Source organism: Typopeltis vanoorti, chromosome 4, assembly GCF_054136105.1.
Source record: "Typopeltis vanoorti isolate ZY-2024b chromosome 4, IOZ_Tvanoo_1.0, whole genome shotgun sequence".
NCBI lineage: Eukaryota > Metazoa > Arthropoda > Arachnida > Uropygi > Thelyphonidae > Typopeltis > Typopeltis vanoorti.
Genome location: NC_143552.1, coordinates 138298471 through 138320669, shown reverse-complemented (window position 1 = coordinate 138320669; position 22199 = coordinate 138298471). Strand labels below are relative to the sequence as shown.

At 40.8% G+C, this 22199-nt stretch overlaps 1 protein-coding gene across 2 annotated transcripts in view; it reads left to right on the top strand.

Moving 5' to 3' along the window:
- The window catches only part of LOC150107706 (ubiquitin-like modifier-activating enzyme 6), a 701981-nt gene that overhangs the window by 120321 nt on the left and 559461 nt on the right, over positions 1 to 22199 (top strand). For both annotated transcript variants that reach the window (XM_090391479.1, XM_090391480.1), the window contains exon 6: positions 16873 to 16984. In XM_090391479.1, coding sequence (XP_090247605.1) covers positions 16873 to 16984 — 112 coding nt within the window. The remainder of the gene's footprint in view (positions 1 to 16872; positions 16985 to 22199) is intronic.

Genomic DNA, 22199 nt, shown 5'->3' with positions numbered 1-22199 from the left:
AGGTAGAAAAAGAAACCTTTCCTTATTCTTGCATACATTAAATTTGCGTCTCGTACCTGGGTTTTTTTCCGTACCTTCCAAACGTGATATTTTAACACGTTGATTAGGAAGATAGCGAACTTTTGGGTTTTTTGGACTGGTGGGGGAATTGTAGCCGTACAACCTCTTCTACTGTCAGCATGGGGATTCCCGATGCTGTGCTGAGTCTCCGCCAGATGCTTTGGGCTGGTGGGCAAAAATAAAAGAAATGGTCCACTGTTTCCATGTCCCGGCAGACATCGCAGAAGGGGGTCGCATGGGCTAGGTACATACCGGGATTTCACCTGTTTCACCGGGAGCTGCCCATAGGCTATTCTCCAGGCTAGATCTTGATGAAAAGGCTGTCCCCAGCTGTTTTTGATATTTTGGAAGAGAATTTCATTATTTGTCCTGAGATTGGGTGTATCACGCCCGGAAAGTTGGAAGAAATCCCAGTATACTGCTTTGGGTTTGTGTGAGGATTGCTATTCCTCTGTCTCTGAGTGTTGTGATCGATTTAACTAATGTACGGTACCACTTGGGCACCCCCCCCCCCCCCTTGAGCGGGGTCCAGCATAGTCCGTGATCCCAAAGAGGAGAAGGAAAAGTCCTATAAAGTATCTAATTAGTAGGCCAGAAATGTGGTTGGAGTTTAAGGCCTTTCGTACGGTTTTGAACGTGTTTGCTTGTAGCAAGCTTTTGTGATCGGACAGAGCGTAACCCCCTTCTTCCTGTTTGAGTTGTAGGTATTCTTTCTTTACTTCGTGTTTTCTCCCATTCCAGAAGAAATCAATGAGTTCTTTTGATAATTTATTTTCTTGTGACAGTGTGATGCCTGTGATGTTGACAGTGTGCATCAGCATTGGGGTGACGATTGTTCTTATTACTGTCGCTCTGCCATAAAAGGAGAAAAAGGTTGGTTTGAACAGCCTTATCCTGCCCCTGCTTGTCTCCTGCAATTTTTGGATTGGTAGTGCTAGGGTGTCTGAAAAAGGCATGCCTAGTATTGTTAGTGGCTGTGTCTGTAGTGTTAAACCGCAGGGAAGTCCAGTGCTATGGAAATTTCCGAAACTTTTGATTTTAGTTTTTTGTGCGTTAACGCAAAGTCCACTGACTATGCTGAACTTTTGCAGCATGTGCAGATAGATATAGATGGACTCGGAATCTCTGAGTGTGGCCACTACATCGTCTGCATATGCTACTATTTTGCATTGTCTGGAGACTTGGGGCAGTGGAATACCATTAATTGCGGGGGTGTTATCAATTCTTTTGATTAGGGGTTCTAATACTAGGGAGAAGAGGAGGGGGCTTAGTGGGCAGCCTTGCCTAACCCCTCTCTTTATGCAGATTGGTGCTGTCAGAAACCCATTAATAGATAGTTGGGTCATGGCTTCCGCGTACATGTTTTTAATTGTATGCCGAAGTCTTGGGCCCACGCCTGTTTTTGTTTTTTGGAGGATGTTCTGCAAGTACCTGTGGTTGACGCTGTCAAACGCTTTCTCCAAGTCGGTGGAGAGAAGTGCCAGGGGGTATTTTTTTTTCCTTAGCCAGTCTGATCAAGTCTCTTAACAAGAAGAGATTGAGTTCCATAGATCTACTGGGGATCCCGTAGACCTGTGAGTTTGTTATTATATTTTCAATACCGCCCTTAAGGCGTGTACAGATAATTTTTGCAAGGATCTTATAGTCTAAATTGGTTAAAGAGATTGGACGCCAGTTATTCGACAAAGTCAGATCTCGGTCTTTCTTGGGGATAAATATGGTATAGCTCTTAATGAATTCCTCGGGAATGTTTCCTGAAGTGAGGAATTCGTTAAAGATGTTTATTAATGCTGCCACTGCAAATTCCCAGATAGATCTATAGAATTCTATCCCCAGTCCGTCTGACCCTGGGGTCTGTTTTTTGTTTTCATCGTTTAGCACGTAGCCTTAATTTCGGCTGCAGTTATCGGCCTGTCATGCAGGGCACCAAGATGATTGGGAAAACGTGTTGCGTCCCACTCGCTAAAGTCATCTGTGCCCTGCTGGTCAGAGAAGATGCCGATATACTGCTGATGAAAGTGACGGAGTATTTCGTGGGTTGAGTGTAGAATCTGGCCCTTCTCTTCGATCTGGTAAATCGTTTTCTCGTCATTAGCCGCCACACGTTGTTGGTTGTAGAATGCGGCGGAAGGTGTTTCCAAATTTCTGTGATAGACTCTCGTTCGAAAATCGAGGTCCTCGACTCTACTCTGCCGCTCTTGCTGCAGCTCTATTTCTACTTGCCTGATAAGATGTCCGCAGGGAACTCCGCTCCGTTCGTTTGTCCGGTACCAGCCGAGTTCCCTGTAGAGATCCCTCAGCCGTTTGCATTGTTGACAGGCCCTTTCATGCTCGCATTTTTGGAACAGTTCCCTAGCCTGCCACTTGAAGCTCAGCCAGTTATCCCAGTCCCAGTTGGTGTTTGTCCATCTGTCACAGAGGTTCTGTAGCTGGTTGCTAAAAAGACTGGGAAAGGTGGGAGGAAGCCTCCAAGGACCTCTGGCTGTTTCCATAACCTCTGAGAGCGTGATTTTGAGTATGACCATTTTGTGGTCGGTTGTCATGTTGTGCACTGAGGTATGACGTATCCTCTGAACATATTGTTCCAAGTTTTGGGACGCGTACACCTCTAGTCTTGTCGCTATCTGGCCGCAGCACCACGTAGTTTCTACTTTGGAGGGGTTATTCCGCCTCCAGATATCGACGAGATCAAAATTTATACAGCATCATTTTAAAGCATCAATGCCGCCAGTTCCGGTGTTTGCATTCCCACTGATTTTGTCTAGACGTGTGTCTTCCACACAGTTCCAGTCTCCTGCAACTATTAGGTGTTCTGCTCCCAGGAGATAGTTTTCAAGGGCAGAGAAGAGACCAATTCTGTGGTGTGGATTGTTCAGTGCATAAACTGCAGCAAGTCGGATGGTACGGACACCGTACTTCCAGTCCACCATTACTAGGCATCCTGTGGCATCTTTTTGGATGTTGAGGAACCCCCCCCGCGATTGGGGGGCAAATTAGTATCCCCACCCCTTGCGAATGAGCGTCCCCGAAGCACCAGTAGCTAGTGACTGGATAGCTTTTTGAGAAGTTCTTCATGTCCCAGTGCTTATAGAAATGAGTTTCTTGTATCAGGAGGATATTGATTTTGTGTGTTAACATTAGCCTCCAGACAGCGCTTTGCGCAAAGGGGTTGCGTAGTCCATTAGTGTTTAAGGTTGCGATTTTAACTTCCATGTTGGTGTTAGTATGAGGGGGGGGGGGGGGCGTTATCTGTTGGTTTTTCTATGCTGGCCAGTTCTGGTTCCTCGTCGGTGCTGGTTGCACATTCAGCACCCGAGTCAATGACGAGCCTGTTTGGAGAGTCCCTCTCCCCTTCATCTTCAGAGTCCATTTCCTGGACTTCTGGTTCTGCCAGTTGATCCCTTACTGGGGGTAGGCTCTCTAGCATTGTTACGTCATTGTCGAGGGTCTTTGTGCCTATTGTTTGACGTCGACCTGTAGTGTGGGTATACTCTGTCTTGTCCTCCGATGACATCAGGCTGCTTTGTTTCGCTTTTTTCTTTTCTTTTGATTCCGTTTCTCTTGTGCGCTTTGTTGGGGTGCTGGGTGTGACTTCTTCCTCTTTCCTGCGCGTTTCATGGTTTGCCATCTTGATGCTGGTAATGTTGTCCTGCGTGTGGCGTATCTTTTGCCTTGGGTATCTGTTGGGTTTTTGTGGAGGTTGTGTTTTCCGTTGATGCTCCCTTTTCAGCCTGTTGGCAGAGCTCCGGAAAATTGCTCCTTGATACTGTCTCAGGCTTCCCGATGGGTGTAGCCCTAATCGGTGTTATGGTCCCCCCAATTGCTTCTGAGAGTGTCCTGTTTGGACATGTGTCCACTTTGTGGGTCAGATCCCCACACTTCAGACAAGGTTCTGTACAGCTTTCTATTTCATGTTTTGATGCTTTTCAATTTCTGCATTGTATTCGAGGGCAATCTGCCCCAAGGTGTTCCTCCGAGTTACATCTAAAGCAGCTTCTTTTCACACCCAGGTGTTGATCATTACCCTTCCCCCCCCCCCCCCCCCCCAAAAAAAAAACGAAGTTGGGGACTTCTTTTTTCATTTCAATCTGGATTTCGACGTCTCCTGTTTTCCATCCTTTATAGTCTACGTACTCAATTGCTTTAATCTCGTGAATTTCCCCACATCGACTAAAGAATTTCTTGACTTCAGGTTCGTTCTCTAGGTATTCTAGTGGAAACTTGATTATTTTTAGCATTTTGCGTAGGCTCCCTACTAGAAACGGTCTGATTGTTTGTCCACAACAAATGAAACCCTCTAATAATTTCTTTTTTGTTTGTTCGTTTTTGACACTATTTGAAATCTATTGTTCCCGTAAGGTATAAAACCGTATATATTTTCAGCCCCTACTGTCTCGATTAGAGCTCCCGCTAATGCCCGCTGATCTACGGGCTTCGTGAGCTCGATACCGAGCGTCCTAGTTCTAGGCAAAAAATGCGACATGGTTACAGAAATTCCTGACTACTGGCTGTAGAAATGGGATGTAAGGGAGGGCAAGATCGAGGAACGTTGGGCATTCCTCGCCGCAAACAAAGCAATACCAGAATAGACGGATAAAACAGGCAATAAAAAGTAAAAAGGTCTTACCAAAGCTGGGGTGCTACTGTGGAATCTGAGCATGGAGCTCTCTTTTCGGGCCTTTGAACTGGATCTTCTTGAGAGGTAGACGTCCGCCTTTGGCCGGAGTTTTCTCGGGGTCCTTGGGAACTGTCGCTGGAATTCGCTGCGTTCTGCCGGGGTGAGAGAAACTCATCATTGGCCTACAAAAAATGTCGGGGTCAGAGTGCCCCAGTAGTAAAGAGAAAGATGGGAAAGGAAGTGACAGCGAGGTTGTGGTGGGGAAGTGAGGGGGATGGGAAAGGGGAAAAGGGGAGGAGAGGGAATAGGATGGGAAGGGCGGGTGGGGAGGTGGGGAGTAGGAAAAAGGAAATATAGGCCTCAGCTCATATTACACATCTTGCTAGCTCCACGCTATCAGATGACAACTTTTCACCCCAGTCAGCTTCCTGGCTCAAAAGATCGAAAAGACCACGGAGGTAGCTGGTGCCCAGGTGACCTGCCCTTTCAGGGCAGCCCGCCTCGAGTAGGCCTGCACTGCCTTGGGTTTTTCCTCCGAACTACCCCCGTGGGAGACCAGGGAACAGAACAGACCTCAGGGGAGGACGCAGAGACCAAGGAAATGACTCAGAGTGGAGCTGCAGATGGAGATCTTAAAGCAGCAGCAGCAGGCAGAACTTGATGGTGTTGTGTCTGACATTACACAGGATTGGAGGTGAGCACCACTTGATCTTAAATGTGGTGTCACCCAGAGCCTCCCTTTCGAGATGAAAAAACCTCCTTAAGGAACCGTAGAACTTGTTAAGGACGATTCTAGAGAGAGAGAAATCCAACAGATTGGGAGGATTAGTAGGATTAGAAAATTTCTTTCTTACCTTCCAGATGTGGTATTTGAGCTCATTAATTATAAATACCACTAACTTCTGCTTGTTGTTGGCTGGGGGAGCAAACTGCAGGAAGATGACTTGCTCCTGCAGTAGGAGGAGGATGCGGAGCTCGACGCTTAACCTCCTCCAAATGTAGATGGAAATGGAACACCGGTAGAAGGCATGCTCCACGATGTCCAGGCTCTCGCAGAAGTCACAAAAGGGGTTCCAGGTGTTGTTGAACCGCCAGATGTTGATGTTGACTGGAAGTTGTCCGTACGCAATCCTCCATGCCAGGTCCTTTCTCGACGGGTAGCCTCGATGTTTGAAGAGGTGGCCGAAGAGGATCTCGTTGCTATTGATCCCCAGATCCGGAACATCGGTACGAAGGATGTTGAAGAAGTGTTCGTACCATGTAGAACTGTTCCGGGTCGCAGCGATGTTCACACCTGACGAGCAGAGTTGTTGCATTAGCTGGCACAGTCTGTTGTAGTCTTCTGGAACAATGTCCGCCTTGGGACCCTGGTGGACTGGGATCCCAAAAAGGGGAAGCTTGTAACCTAGCACATACCTATCCTGTGCGGTATTTCTTATCTGATGTTATTAGGTATCTGATGTTAAAGGAGGGGAGGCTGAAGCCCCCCGCTTCTCCGGAAGTTGAAGGATGTTGAGACCAACTTCCTGGCGTAGATTGCCCCAGAAGAACTTCAGGGGCTTCCTGTAGAGCCGGATTTTCTGATTCTCGCTGATGTTGGTGATGTTCAGGACGTGCTGAAGCGCAGGGAATACGATGGTTTTGATGACAGTAGTCTTGGAGGAGAGTGACAGCTGTCCATTTTTCCAGTCCTTGAGTTTCTCGACGGTGTTGTCGTCGAGGTGTTCGATGTTGAGCACGGGCCGTTCTTCAAACGGGACCCCCAGGATGGTGAGGGGGTCGGCAGTAGGGACGAGGCCTGCAGGGATGTTGTGCAGGTCCCAGACTCCGTACAACTTGATCTTGGTTTTGTCGGGGTTGGATGTTAGCCCCGACACTTTAAACTTCTTGAGGATGTTAAAGAATTTAAATACAGAGTCATTGTCCCTAAGAATACCCACCACGTCATCCGCATAGGTGATTACCTTGGAATCATCCGTGGTGAGAGGAAGTGAAATTCCTCTAACCGCATGAGAGTTGTTCACAGCCTGCAGGAATGGTTCAAGGGCTAGAGCAAAGAGCAGAGGACTGACCCTTGTTTGACCCCTTTCTGGATGGTAATGGGGTCAGATAGGTGTCTGTTGATGAGGAGGCGAGTAGAGCTGTTGTTGTAGCCTCCTCTGATGATGTTGAGGAGTCCACTGCTGACCCCGACTTTCTCCAGGATGTTGAAGAGAAAGGAATGCCGGACGCTGTCAAATGCTCGGTTGAGATCAATTGTCAACAATGCCATAGAGTAGTTCTTGATATTCACCAGATGTAGCACTTCTCTGATGAGGATGAGATTGAACTCCATCGATCGGCCAGGAACACCATACACTTGTGTACTTTTGATGATATATCTCATCTCGATCTTCAGTCTGTTGTTGAGAACACGGGCGAGGATCTTATAATCCGTGTTCGACAGACTGATGGGACCCCAGTTTTGGATGATGGTAGGGTCCCTGTTGGTCTTCAGGATGAAAACGGTATGGCATTCCATAAATTCTCGTGGCATGTTTCCGGTGGTAAGGAAAGTGTTGAAGATTGTCACGAGAATGGGGAGGATGTTGTCCCAGGCCTCTCGGTATAGTTCCATGCTTAAGCTGTCTGGCCCAGGCGCTTTCTTAGTACGGCACTGTTTGAAGGCTGATGTTATTTTGGCCGCTGTAAATGGTGCATCCAACCTTGCTTGGATGTGCGCAGGGAAGGAGTCAATGTTCCAACAGGAGTAATCCGTGGGGGCGCTGGTGTCTTGATAAAGTTAACTGTAGTACCCCCAGAAGGCGCTCATGATGTTAGGTGTGGTGGTGTAATCACACCCGCCTTCTTTGATGGTATTAATGGTTCGCTCCTGCTGGAAGTTGACGTAACGCCTGTTGTAAAAAGTGGCCGATTGCCTGTCTTCCGAGCGGAGGTGGAGACGGATCTTAATGTTCTTTTCTTCCACCTGTTTCTGTCTCTCCGATTCAATGTCGAGATTAATGTCACAGATGGCGTTGTGACATGGAAAGCCTTGGCATTGGCTGGCCACGAACCAGCTCCTCTCCTTGTAAAGATCACAGAGCCGAGCTCTTCTGAGGAAGGCACGTTCCTGGCCCCATTTTATCATATTTTCTTTGATGGTAAGTTTTAGTCGTTCCCAGCCAGCGGTGCACCAGATGGAGCACAGTTGGTTAAGCTTGGCTGAGAACAGGGACGGGAAGTCTGGTGGTAACTTCCAGGGGCCCGGACCAACGTCTACTGCTTCTAATGGATGGTAACTGAGCACGACTAATTTGTGGTCCAAGATGGTAGAATTAAGTGGAACGTGCCTTATAGCTTCAGATCTGGTGACAAGTAGAAGCAATCGATCCGTGTGCCGATGCCTTGGCCTGTCCAAGTATAATCCCAACAGTAGGGGTTGTGAGCCCTCCAGATGTCCGACAGCTGGAGATTCCTGATGTGGGTTTCCAGATGTCTGTAGCCAGCCGTACCTGTATTGGGATTTCCCCCTACTTTATCGTAGGCTGGGTCCACCACACAGTTAAAGTCCCCCATCAAGATGACGTGATGGGCGCCGTACAAGTATGTATGGAGCGACTGGAAGAATGCAGGTCTTAATGTTGCATTTGCCGGGGCGTAGATGTTAATTTATCTAGTGATACAGCCCCGGTACTTCCAGTCGACGGCAAGGACTCTCCCTTTTGTATCCCTCTGGCTCCGAGGAGGGGGGGCTAGCATAAGTACCCCGACCCCGGCGCTGTTACGTGTGCCGAAGCTCCAAAAAGACGTGACGGGGTACTTATGGCTCAGTTCCTGCATATCTTTGTAATGAAAGAAATGTGTTTCTAGCATAAGTTTCCACACCTCCTCTTGTTTTGATGGTGAACGGAGCCATCGGATGTTGAGAGAGGTAACACAAAAGGGGGGTGGCGGCATTCTGATGTTTTTATATCCGGCCTAGATCTTTAATACGTAGCTGTCTTACGTATTGGATTAAGCTGTCGATCTGTAGGGGGGGGAGGTAGAATATCCCGCTTCCTGCAGACCGGCTTCCAGTTTATCGCACGAGCTCGAGAGAGCCTCGAACTCGTGGTGATTGTTCTGGATTTTAAAGCTGACGATCTTGTTTCAGTCTGTCTCGTAGTTATATAGGTTGAACTGAGAGCCGGTTAGTTTCTTTATTTTTTGATTTATGCTGGAACGGTAAGAGGAGGTTTCCACCTCCATTTCGGACTCCGATGTTGTGGAGTCCGTACTCCTCTTGGAGCGGCTTCGATGTTTTTTTTTCAATTTTAGGGGAAGCCGCTTCCTTCCTTTTCTTAGGGGGTTCTTTCGGAGGTGGAAGGTCTTGTGCCCCCTCTTTCACTGCAGGGAGAGGGATGCTAGCTACTGCAGGGGAAGTCTCTGAAGCGTCGACGGATGAAGCTTCCTCTGGTGTTGTTGAGGGGCGGGATAGCTGGTATAATGCTATCCATAACTTCGTTCTTATTACCCTCGGATGGATGTTGTTCTTCCGGTGTACGTGGTAAAGTGGTGGAAGTGGCCGATGGGGGGACTGCTTCCTCGGCGGATGTTGTTGCTGGGGAGGAAACAGTTCCTTCTGCTGGTGTTGCTGCAGATTGACGCTTCGGTATTTTACCCAAGATGGTCTGGGTAAATTTCTTCTCCCCGCTGTTGGTAGGTAGATCTGGAAATGCAGCGTCTCGGGCAGGCTGCGAAGAAAGTGCCTCAATGAGCACCCCTGCCCGCTCTGCAAATGTTCGTAGAGGACAAGATGTTACTGTATGTTCCTTGCTAGAGCATTTACGGCAGGGATGTGGGCACTGGTTAGAGATCTGTCCGACGCCGACACAGCTAAAGCACTTGGCTTGGGGGCAATCACTCCCTAGATGTTCTATGGAGCCACATCGCAAACACTGCCTCTGTACCCCGGGATAGTTTACCATCACGCGCGACGTGCCGATGTTAACTAAATTTGGGACAGGCTGCTGCATGTCCATCGTGAAGGTAACTTCTCCCGAGTACCAAGCGGGGTCTTCCTTGGAGACGCTCTTCTTGATGTTGCTCACTTTCCCCCCCTACTTGCTGAATGTCTGGGTGAGCACATCATCTCCGGACTCTAAGTATTCCATAGGGAAGCAGTCGATTCTGAGTGGTCGAACCTGCGATCCCACGATGGTTGGGATCACCTGCTTCCCTTGGATGGGGAAACCCTCTAAAAGTTTGTCTCTCGTGGTCGCATTTTTTACGACGATCACGAATCGTCCTCCTCCGTAGGTGGTGAAGGAGAAGATGTTATTGACTCCTACAAGCTCCTTAAGTACAGTTGTGAGTATTCTGGGATCCTCCAAACCTGGAATCTCCCCTCCTAGTGTCCGAGTCCTGGGGGGGGGGATTACTCTGCTCATCATTAGTCTCTGCGTTCTAGAAAACAAAAAGAGAAAAATTAAGAGTTCTAAGACTCTGTAAGGAAATCCCGTAGTGCGTATAAACGCACTACCAGCAAGTTAGTACTAAGAATACAAAAGGTTAGTACAACAAACTAAACAACAAGTATAAATAACAAAATATTAGTAAGTAACAAATTCAACAATGAATAAATACTCTCATAAATACTCTAAATACTCTGAATGAATACTCTCCTGCCGCAGTTGAGGTCTTGTCAGTGGGAGCCAGGCCCAAGTGGAGATATCAGGCAGAAGCATTAGCAGGTCATCTCTACCTATAGGAATTGCCAATTGGTGTGCCACCCTTTTTATAATTTACTCTGGATTTAGAGAAAGATGTTGAAAGTTTATTTTTCACTTGGTTAGAGTATAATAAATTTAGTTTAATCCTTTGTTGGTAGCTTACTCCACCTTTGCAACGAGTTGCCCTAGTGTTGTACCACCTTAACCCAGTCCTGAAGATACTTTCAGGTGCACTTTGTTTGCTCACACTTGGATAAAGGATTAAACTAAATGTATTATACTCTAACCAAGTGAAAAATAAACTTTCAACATCTTTCTCTAAATCCAGAGTAAATTATAAAAAAGGGTGGCACACCAATTGGCAATTCCTATAGGTAGAGATGACCTGCTAATGCTTCTGCCTGATATCTTATTAAACTAAATTTAGGATTAAACTAAATTTATCAACAGTGAAATCTTAGACCTGTAGTTAGTTGTTTCCATGATGGCTGTTGAGCTGCATTTATCAGTTTTAATTATTATAACACCCTTGTTCTTTTTTTTTTTTTAATTGTAAAGAGCTCTTTTTTTCTTTTTTGAAGAGTTGATGTTACTTTTTGTTTTAACAAAAAGTAACATCAACTCTTCAGAAATTTAACACAGAATCACTGTGTTGAAGATGTAGAGGCTAAATAGTATTATGATCAGATTTTTACCTGATGTCAAATTGAAAAATCATGAAAATATAAGGATCTCTACATAAACTTCGGTCATTTTGAAAAGCACATAATGAGATACCAAAGTAAAAAATTTTATACACTAAACCTGTATCATGTGAATAGAACCAACTTTCTACAGAACAGTGCATTATATTTAAGCTATAAATCAACAATTAGGCTTTATGTACAGGAAAATGGTTTTGTGTACAATCATGCCAAGTGTAAGGCATGATTGTACACAATCTCCACTGTTATTTAATCTTTATGTACCGCATTATAAAGGAAGTGGTATTAAAGGAGATATTCAGATGGAGAATATTAAACTTAGTTGTTAATTATGTGTGAGTAATGTTATCCTCCAAAGTAAATTGGCTTTAATAATTGCTGTGATAAATTTGGTATAAAAAATAGCAATAAAAAGACAAATTGAGGATAAGCAGAAAAATAGAAAATATTAACTGCATTAATAGTACCTCTCAGGTGGATAACATGTCTTAGCTATTTAGGCATAATTTTTAGTAAGGATGCAAATTAAATATAGAATAACAGAATATGTAAGGCTGGTTTAGTCTAAGCTATTTGAATAAATTTATATGTAATGTTAGAAAGCCAAAATACACCTAGCAGTATATAAATGTCCAAGCTGATTTTAACATGTGGATGTGATAGATGGGTTAGGAATAAAATTGTTCATTAAATATGTTGAGATCAGAGACATTTTGAGGAAAATTCGAAGAGGGAACAGTTGGCTTCATCGGCAGCACCATGTTAAATTTAAATATTGGGGGAAAAAAATTAACATTAGTAATATTTAAGAATGTGTAAGCAGAGCTTATCTCTGATTACATGGTTATTTAAGCACTGAATTCCCAATATAGAGTTGAAATAAATCTACATTAAATATTTGTGATTATCACAGATGTTACCTGGGCAACGATGTCTCTCATGTGAGTCTGGAAATTTACAAGTCATTTTAGAAAAAGTATGCAGCAATCACATGGCAGTGATTTTTTTTGACTGTTTGTATTTTTGTTATTTTAATATGTACTTGAATATATATATACACACACACACACAGACACCCAATAATCCATTTACATGGTAGATCGGTTCCAGAAAAAACCGTGTAAAAAAGAATACAGTGCATACGAAAAAATAGAAGAATGGTTCCAGGTGTGAAAACCCAATACAAACAAATAGAGACTGTCAGGATCAGATCTTCACTTTACGACAAGTAGTTGAGAAATCATGCAAATATAACAAAGATCTGTATTTAAGTTTTGTAGATCTGGAAAAGGCATATGACATTGCGGTAAAGCGAGGACAACCTTTTAGTAAACATCTGGAACACATTCCGTTGGTGTGAAATGCTGCCAAGAGCCTGGATACAATGTTATATGAGATTCCATACTCTCTGTCAATATCAGTAATTCTGCAGCCTTCTTGAAGCTTTCCAATAATTCTTCCCTGTGTGAAATCATTTACATGATATCTTTTAGACATCCACATTTGCAACTTTATTCCTTCACGAAAAGAGCTTCCTTCAAACACAGTTAATTTATCACAGCTTTTTGCCTTTTATCTTGTTGAGTGCTACTATATGATCCCTTTGTGTGTGATTCAAAAATATGAATGTGTACCCACTTTCTACTCAAAGTCATCAGTTATACAGATTGCTACAAGATGATTTGTCTGAATTTGCGGTGCAATCTTCGGAAATAGTGTTCGCCTTTTAGTTTTGGACACCAGTGTACATACTGCAGTCAATTTATTAGGTCAGATCTACTTATCCAATGGCAGTCATCATGATAACAAGCATTGGCAAACAAATTGCATGAGATTGTCTGAAATTAAGCATTGGCAATCTAGTCAATGTAGAAACAGCAGAGAAGAAGTTGTCTTTGTGGTGCTGCATAGGTCACAATCATCTTACATATTATTATTTACTGAGGGCTGATGATCCAGCTATATGCAAAAAATGCAACTCATATGTCACCATTTGTCATATTCTGGTGGAGTGCCAGCCCTTCACATGAGAGAGGAATGAAATTTTTACTTATATGGTCAATCCATATACACTGAAGCAATTTAAAGTGCAATTTGTCTGTCTGATGTTATCAGACTCAGACATTGAATGATAATATTAAATTTTTACCAAGAATGAATTTATACAGACACGTTTGTTTATATATGTAAATAGAGCATTGCTTAACTTAAATTTTGTACATACATATTATTTACTAATTTATCTCTGACTGTTTATCAGTATCTTGTGCAGTACACTCTTTGCTGTCCTTTCCAGTCAGCCAACCACCCTTTATATATTCTGGTAAATAGGCTTGTACATTGGTTACTCATAACTTATTTTTCTGGAAATGACAACCTCTATTAAAATATTACTTATATAAGAAACTTTAATGCTTTCCTATATTTTGGCAATGTTACATTGCATCATTGGGCATCACAAAAACAATGATATGTGCATGCACTCACTAACTGAGAAATTAGGCTGAAGAAAGGCAACTAAAGTCGAGCCTAGAGTCCTATACAGCGCACCCCCTAGTGAGATGAATTGGTAGGAAAGTATTAATCATGATGAAATTCCTGATATATACCCTCAAGGAGTATACATGATATGATAGTACTACATGAAAAATTTACATCATTACTAACTTCCTACCTACAATTTTCCTCCAAATTAGTCTGTTACCTGTCAAGTCCAACATTATCAGATCTTATATTTCTATCGTCTACGGCACTTTGTACCATATCAATCCACCTATATCTTGGTCTTTCTCTGGGTCGTTTTGAGAACACTTGTTTTGCTAATCTTTCTTCGTCCATTCTGTTTAAGTGACCATACCACCTGAGATTAGCTCTGCTAACACATTCCTGGATGCTGACAATGTCAAGTTCTTTCCTAATATCCTCGTTGTTAATATGATATTGCCATTGATGCTATCTGTTAATCTTTCTTCCGTTAATCTTTCTCAGGACTCTCATATCTGCGGTCTTTAGTCAAGTGTTTTACTTCTTACCCAGCTCTCAGATCCATACGTTAAATTGCTAAATCCAATGTTAAATCCTTGAACTTGAATACTGTCTTGTATACAGCTAGTTAATTTAGTGTTTTGGCTAATTAATCTCTTATTCCATATAAATTTATTCAGTTGATTTCTTACCATACTAGCTTTGTTGATTCTGTTATCTATTTCCATATTTTATTTACCATCTTCACTAAAAATTGTGCTTAAGTAGCTGAAATGTTTTACTTGTTCTATAGATTTTCCATTCACAATGCAGTTGATATTTTCAATGTTTCTGTCTATTTTCATTGTCTTTGTCTTTTTAATGCTGACCTTCATACCATATCTATTACAACAGTTATTCACTTTAGTCAGGGAATCTTGCAGACTTGTAGTGAATTTATTTAGAAGTATAACATCATCTGCATAACGCAAAGAACTGAGATTAATATCTCCAATTTTCATGTCAGGTGTAATACCACTTTCCTTCATAATGTGATCCATATAGATCGTGAATAACAGAGGGGATAATGTACATCTTTGTCTAATTTGAATTAATGTTAAATCCTTGCCAGATTTAACATTAAATCATCTTCCTGTATGTCCTTCAATTCTAACTGCTGACTTACAACTAAAATAAAGACTAAGTATTGCTTGATGTAAAGCCCCCATTGACACCATATAACTGTAGCATTTCGAATAGCTTCTCTCTCTTGGCACCTTGTCATATGCCTTTTGCAGATCTACAAAACTTAAATACAGATTTTTGTTATATTTCCATGATTTCTCAACTATCTGTTCGTAAAGTGAAAATCTGATCCTGACAGAGTGTATTTGGCCTGAATCCAGCTTGTTCTTCACCAAGCTTCTCTTCTACAATCCTTCATAGCCGTTTCTCAAGTATACTTGCATATATCTTACCAGGAACACTCATTAATGAAAAACCTCTCTAATTCTCACATTCAGTTTTATTTCCCTTTTTATATAGGATACTATGAGAGCTCTACTCCAATCATCTGGAATTCGTCCCTCTGTTCAGGCCTTCTGAACTATGCAGTGCAGCCACTGTAATACCTCCATACTTGAGCATTTCTGGTCGAATATCATCTACTCCTGCTGCCTTTCCACATTTCAGGCTTTTGATGGCTTTTTTTTTTTCTACTTCAAGTATGGTTATGTATTCCTGACTGCATGCCTGGTCAGTGTTTTTTACCACTGTGCTGTCATAACTGCTTGCTTCATTTAGCAGTTTTTCAAAGTAATTACTCCATACTTCAAGGATATCTTTTTCTCCAGTTTTAATGTCACATTTATCATCTCTAATTCCTTTTACAGCACTCTTTCCTCCATTTCTGAGCTTTTTCAACAGCCTGGAGAATATTTTGCCGCCTTCTTGATATTTATTTTCTATGTTCTTACCAAAGTCCTCCCATGACTTTTGTTTAACCAATTTTACAGTCTTTCGCTTTCTTACATTTGTCTCTGTATTCTCTAAGAGCACAAGCTGACTTATTTGCCAGGAACTTTTGATATGCTTTCTTCTTTTCCTTCACTGCGTCTTTAGCTTCTTGTTGTGTCCATCATGGAGTTCTGATTTTTCTGTCCTTGCACACAACCTCACCACATGTCTCTCTATCTGAATCAATCAATGTTTTCTTCAGGGCTTGCCACTGAATCTCCAAGGTTTGGTTCCTGCTCTCAACTCTTTCATTTTTTCTTGAATAATATTTGTGTATTTTAGTCTACAGTTCACATCTGAGAGCTGCTCAAATTTTATTCTCTCTAAAACTTTCTTACATGTTCTTCTTTTCAATATGAAATTTAATTTTATCCTGCACAAGACTAAACAGTAATCGCTTCCAATTTCAAATCCTCTGTACATTTTGGTATCCTGCACCAGGGAGAAAACATCACCATCAACAATAACATATTCAATGAGACTTTTCTTATTCCTAGCCTCTTCTCTCCATGTGAATTTGTGCACATTTTTATGTTGGAATATTGTGTTAATAATAACCAGTCCATGTCCTGAGCAGAAATCCAACAGGTATTTGCTATTATTATTAGCTTTTCCCAAATTTTCCCGATATATTTATGAATGTCTGACAATCATTTCCTACTCTGCTATTTAGATCCCCAACAAGAACCAACTTTTCCTTTTTCATTGTGTCAGTTGCTTTCTGTAAAGCCTCAAAAAATCCTTCCACTTCTTTAGTAGAGCCTTCTGTGGGACCATAGGCACAGATAAATCTCATTGTCCAGTTCCCTATTCTGATATTTACCCACATCACTGTACTTGAGATTTTTCTGCCGTTCCAGAAGATTAGCCTCGTATTTAGTGTTGAATACTATGGCTACTCCTTCTTTTATTTATAAAAACTATTTTATAGAAGAGTAGTTTTATATATAGTATTAGTATGTAGTGTTTTTATTTATAGAAGAGTATTTTATAAAAAGTAATTTATGGAAAGTATTAATTAAAGTTTTTTTATTTATGATTAAAATTTTAGTATACGTTATTATTTCTGGAAAAATAATAGTTATAGCCTTTATATACTATACCTGCGATGAAGATACTTCATGCACAGACTTTATTTGCTTATGCTTAGGTAAAGGATTAAAACAAGAATATAATTTCTTGTCAAATATTAATTAATGTATCCACAGTATTTTGAGAATTGTTTTTTCATGTCAGAAAAGTTTTCCAAATATCTTAGTCATTTTCTTTCTTTCTTTCTTTTCTGTACTGTTTGATCCATGATTAATGTTTACTATAGGGTAGAAGCCTGTCTTCCTCACCTACAGGAATTGAATCCAAATGTTTCACTTCAAGTGATAACAAAAAGCCTTGAAGACAAAATGGATTTTCATGATCTTTTGCATTATCAGGTATAATGTCACATTTACAGTCTAAAACCGTTTCATTTTGATATTTTTAAATAGTAGGTAATTTTATAGTTATATTATTTTAATTCCACATATTTTTATATGTGGAATTAATTTTTTTGTGAAGTTAAAATTAATTAATTAAAAATATTAAATGAATTATTTTATGAAGGACATATGGGAAAAAATTTTCCTTTTAGAGCATAAATTAATATCTAAATGTCTTAGTTTGATTTCAGGGTGGTGCACACAGAACATATCAAAATTCTACTTATCTCCCCCTTCCCCTGAACTGGGTACATTGTATTTTGAATGAGGGAGGTTATTTTAGGCCATTGAATGTATTAATTTGTAGGTATATCATATGCATGTAAATGTCAAAAAAATCTCCACAACACTCCAAATCTTCCACTTTGTATGACAGAGAGTTGCTAGCATTGGCCAACACATTTTGGTTGCTCTTAACAGTGTATCCAAATTCCTTCAGATCCTCTTGTCGTCAGTGGATTCTAATTTCATCTCTAGCTGGCTGAAGATATTTAACGGATCTTCATCCTGCAATGTGTTCCTGTTTACCACTGTCTTTATGAATCCTTCCTTAATCCTGTGCCTGAAAACAGTTTGTTACAGGCACTGATTTTATGTGTGTGTGTGTGTGTGTGTACATATATATGGAAGTACGTAGACTTCATTGGTTCATGAGTATTTGACTAAAATTTATAAGGCAGAACACTGGAATAAGATGATGATTGGATTTCTTCAGGTGTAAACGTACAAACTAGTAAATTAGTAGACAAAACAGTAAGGACTAACAAAGGTGACAACTGATGTTATTTTAAAAATACTATGTTTCTAATTGTTCAGAACATTGTGTGTGTTTATGCATTCATTTGAACATGTTTAACTAATGAAGGCTAGGATGTACTCAAACAGGTTAATACTTGTGTATACACACATACTGTGGCCACTTTTTTAAAAATAGACTGTTCTGAAGATGTTGAGTCACTTGGCTGCAGTTTTCTATATAAATCAGGTAGGCAACTGACAGGTCTGTTTTTTTGTCTTTGATGCATCAGAATGTGATTGTTGATGCCCAGTATGCTTGTGCTAGTCTCTCACAAACATTTACTCTTCTGCACTTTTCATGCGCAACAGTGTTTATGGTGTACCAGGAGTGGAGTAATACCAGATGATTTCAAGCTACCAGCAGTCCTAGACAGAAACAACTCAGTGCACAAGATCAGAAAAGAATGGCAAGGATTGTGAAACGTAACAGGAGGACCACAGTGGTGGTCAGAACATTGTTTCAGAGCACAATCCTTCCCATTACAACCCTGAGCCACTAGCCTGAGCTGTTGTTAAGTAGCAACAGCTCAGACTGGTGGCTCAGGGTGGTAATGGTGTAGAGCAATGTTTTTTTTTGGTACACTTGGTAAATCTAATACCAGCTAAACACTGCCTGAATGCCACAGCCTATCTTAACATTATTATTATTACGGGCAACTCCAAGGAGTCCTTAGACTCATCGAGGGAGGCCCTAACATCATATCAAGAACAACTATTCGCCACTCATTCACCACTCTCCAAGTAAAAAACCTAGCTCTAACAGCTTTGCTAACCACACTCTTGCCCAGCTTCCATGTATGGCCCCTAGTCCTCCCACCAGCAGTCCTATTCCCAAAAATATCTTCTGAATTAATCTTATAGAACCCCATCAGTAATTTTAATGTCTCAATCATATCACCCCCTTTTCCGCCTATCAACCAATTTCTGCAACCCACAAATCTTCAGCTCGTTCTCATAAGGTTCATTCCATAGACCTGCTGTCATCTTGGTCACTCGTCTCTGGATCCTCTCCACCTCATCCCCATCAAGAAGAAACCCTGGTACCCAAATCTGGGCATGAATTTCTGCATTTTCTGAGCATGAATTTTTTAACATTGTAGCTGATCACATTCACTCATTCATGGTTGCAGTTTACCCATTGTCAAATAGGTACTTCCAGAAAGACAGTGTACTATACTACAAAGCATAGTGTGTTGAAGTGGTTTGAGGAACAACACAAAGAGTGTCCTTTACTTCAGCAGCCAGCTCAGTCCTAGACTTCAACCCAATAGAGCACTTCTTGGTGGAGGTGGAACGAGTAGTTCACAGCAGCAACATGCCACCATCCAATTCACTAGTGGTATGATGCCATTGTGGCAGCATGGACAAACATCCCAGAGGAACATTTAAACACTTAGTTAAATCAGTCTCACAGAGGGCATTCTTAAGGCAAAAGGGGGTTCCACTCGTTATTAAATGCTGTTCCTAATAAAGTGGCCATTCAGTGTGTGTGTGTGCGCGCGCGCACATACACAATCTTGCCAAAAGTCATGTAGCTCATGACTTTTGGTAAGATAGTACAAGATAAGACACATGCAAATACACCAGTACCAATAAACAAAACTTGCCATTATTGACAAACATTAATAATGTGTTGTTCCACCTTTGATCATCATTATTATTATTACAAATCTCCAGGGAGTCAAAGACTCATCGAGGGAAGGCACCTGCTCTACAACTCTCCATCTCCAGCACTCGACCTCATCCACCAACCGCATCATTTAACCAATACCATCTACTGTCCACTAGTATTTTCACAGAATTTCACAGAAAATCATGGAACTTTCTAATAATAACATGCTAGAAAGTTGGTGTATTGCACCCCAATACATGACTGTAAGTTACAGTCAAATATTAGTTAAGTTCTACCTAATGAAGAGGACTGCATTGATCTGTGTTCCATTTCATCCCATAGATATTTCATCGGGTTCAGATTGACTTTATGCTGCCACTATAACTTTGTTTTATTATTCTCTTCAAACCACTCTACAGTCATAATTTCTTTCTGACAGGGAATGTTACGTTGGAGGGGTGTACCTCTGGATTTCATTGTCGGGACAACACACTAAAGTAAAAAATCATTTTCTGAGCATCCTCGATACAATGTATGTCTAGAAGAATGCATTATGTGTATTTCTGCCGAATCAGTTTCAGTTACTCCACAGTCCAGATTCTGTGTGCCTTGTCCCATGCCAAGGTGTCAAGATGTGTATTTGTTGTTAGCAATGCCATGCATACTCGAGCTGCTCCATGAAAACACTCTTTTTGTGTAATGGTGAGGTGAGGTAATGAGAAGTATTTCTTACCTGTCAATAATTCATGTCCGCTTTATCATATCTTATATTCACTGCTACCTGTTGCCTTTGCATTCTTAAACACTTTGCTGATGCCATGCCTAGTGTGAGATAATCACCTCACTTGTTGATGGTCAAATGTGTTTTGAAAAAAGTTTAATGTTTTGTCCCGAGAGCATAATTACCGGATTATTTAATCCTTAGCTGATTGGATCAACATCAAAAAAATAAATAAATAAAATAATAATTAAGGAATGTGGACTCAGAAATATGTAATTTTTGTGCATTAACATGTACAGACATTTTCTGTAATGAACTGACTATTGGAATACAAACCATACATATCATTTGGCATACAAAATTGAAATGACTTCTGAGTGATATACTAATCTTTAAAGGCCACAAAAATTGCACACTGTAAGTCACATATATTGTGACTATATAATATGCAAATACTTGCTGCACATGCTTTCTGTCCAGAAGTTTTCTCAGGTTAGTTTCATGCTCAGACTGATGATATACACACCTGAAAGAAAGAAAGTCACATTCTTTCTCATTGAGAATGGATGTTTCCCTTGCATTTTGTTTCTCTAATTACATAATTTGTCTTAGAAGGGACTTGAACCTAAGTCTTTCTGAATGAAGGGAAAATGTCACATCATCCTTTTATCACAGTTACAAGGGAAAAGGAAAAATGAAACAACTATCGATTCATACAAAATGTGGACTGATGACCATTTCAGCCCAGAACCTCATACATGTACAGATATGTATTGGTTTTTGCTCTATTTACATCTATCTCTGGACTGCCATGCTATTATGGTGACCACAGATTCTTATGAAAACTGACTTAAGTTAATGAATCAAACCAAGTTTGAAAAAATTTCGAAAGCAATAGGATGTATAATCAACCAACATACCTACTCAGTCCAGGAAGTATAGAAGCTACGTGAGCAATCAAAACCTTCTATATTTTCAGGACTGGGTAAATATGTTGGTTGATTAAATCACCTGTTGCTTAAAAAATTTTTTCAAACTTAGGTTTAATTTATTAACTTTCAGTCAGTATCCATAAAATGTTTATTTCACACAAATTATGGAGACTACAACCATGTTAGAAATAATTATTTTAATTTCCCAATGTTTTGACCTTCATAATAAGGTCTTCATACTTGGTATCCTTAATATATATATATACAGAGACAATATATATATATATATATATATATATATATATATTGTTTTATGAAGAATTAAATGACTAGAACCGAGATTTAAGTAAAAAGGTTTTAATATAAACACACTACTAGTTTCGGCCTGTAACAGCCTTCTTCAGGTGACATTATAAAAGAAAAAACACTAAACATTGAGGGTTAAAAGACTATGAACAACACACACAGTCTTTATACATAATTAGCATGAAAATGTTGTAGTTGTATTTGAAGCTGTTCTTTCATTTGTTGCATTGTTGGGAGAGTGCGTGTTTGCTGCATCACGTGAACGCCAGTACATGATTACAGCTGAATGACTATCTGGGTGGTTGTAGCTTAAGTTGTTATTTAGATGAACAGGATTGAAGATGATTTCTCTAGATTCCACAATTTTTCTCTCTATTTCGTCACTGCAATGGAAGATGTTAGTAGATTTTTCCCAGCAGACTTTGTGACTTTGGTTATCATCATTAGGATTAACCGAGAAAAGGATATGACTTGATAATGCACTCGCTCGCTGTCTCTTGTAAGTAATGTCTCTCATGTGTTCTTCCATATGCATTTCGACAGATTTGTCTGACTGCCCGAAATAAGGAATATCGCAGTCACATAATATTTTATATACACCAGGGTATTTGAGTTGATGATGACAAGGTTGGTGGCTAAGTAAGGAACGAATCTTTGGAAGTGGAGTGAACAAGGTTCTGATATTGTATTTTCTTAGAACTTTTGCTAATTTGTGTGAAACAGTACTTATGTAAGGAATAGATATATTGCCTTTGAATCTATTTGTTTCTTCTGAGTGATGTCTAGGAGGATGAAGAAGGA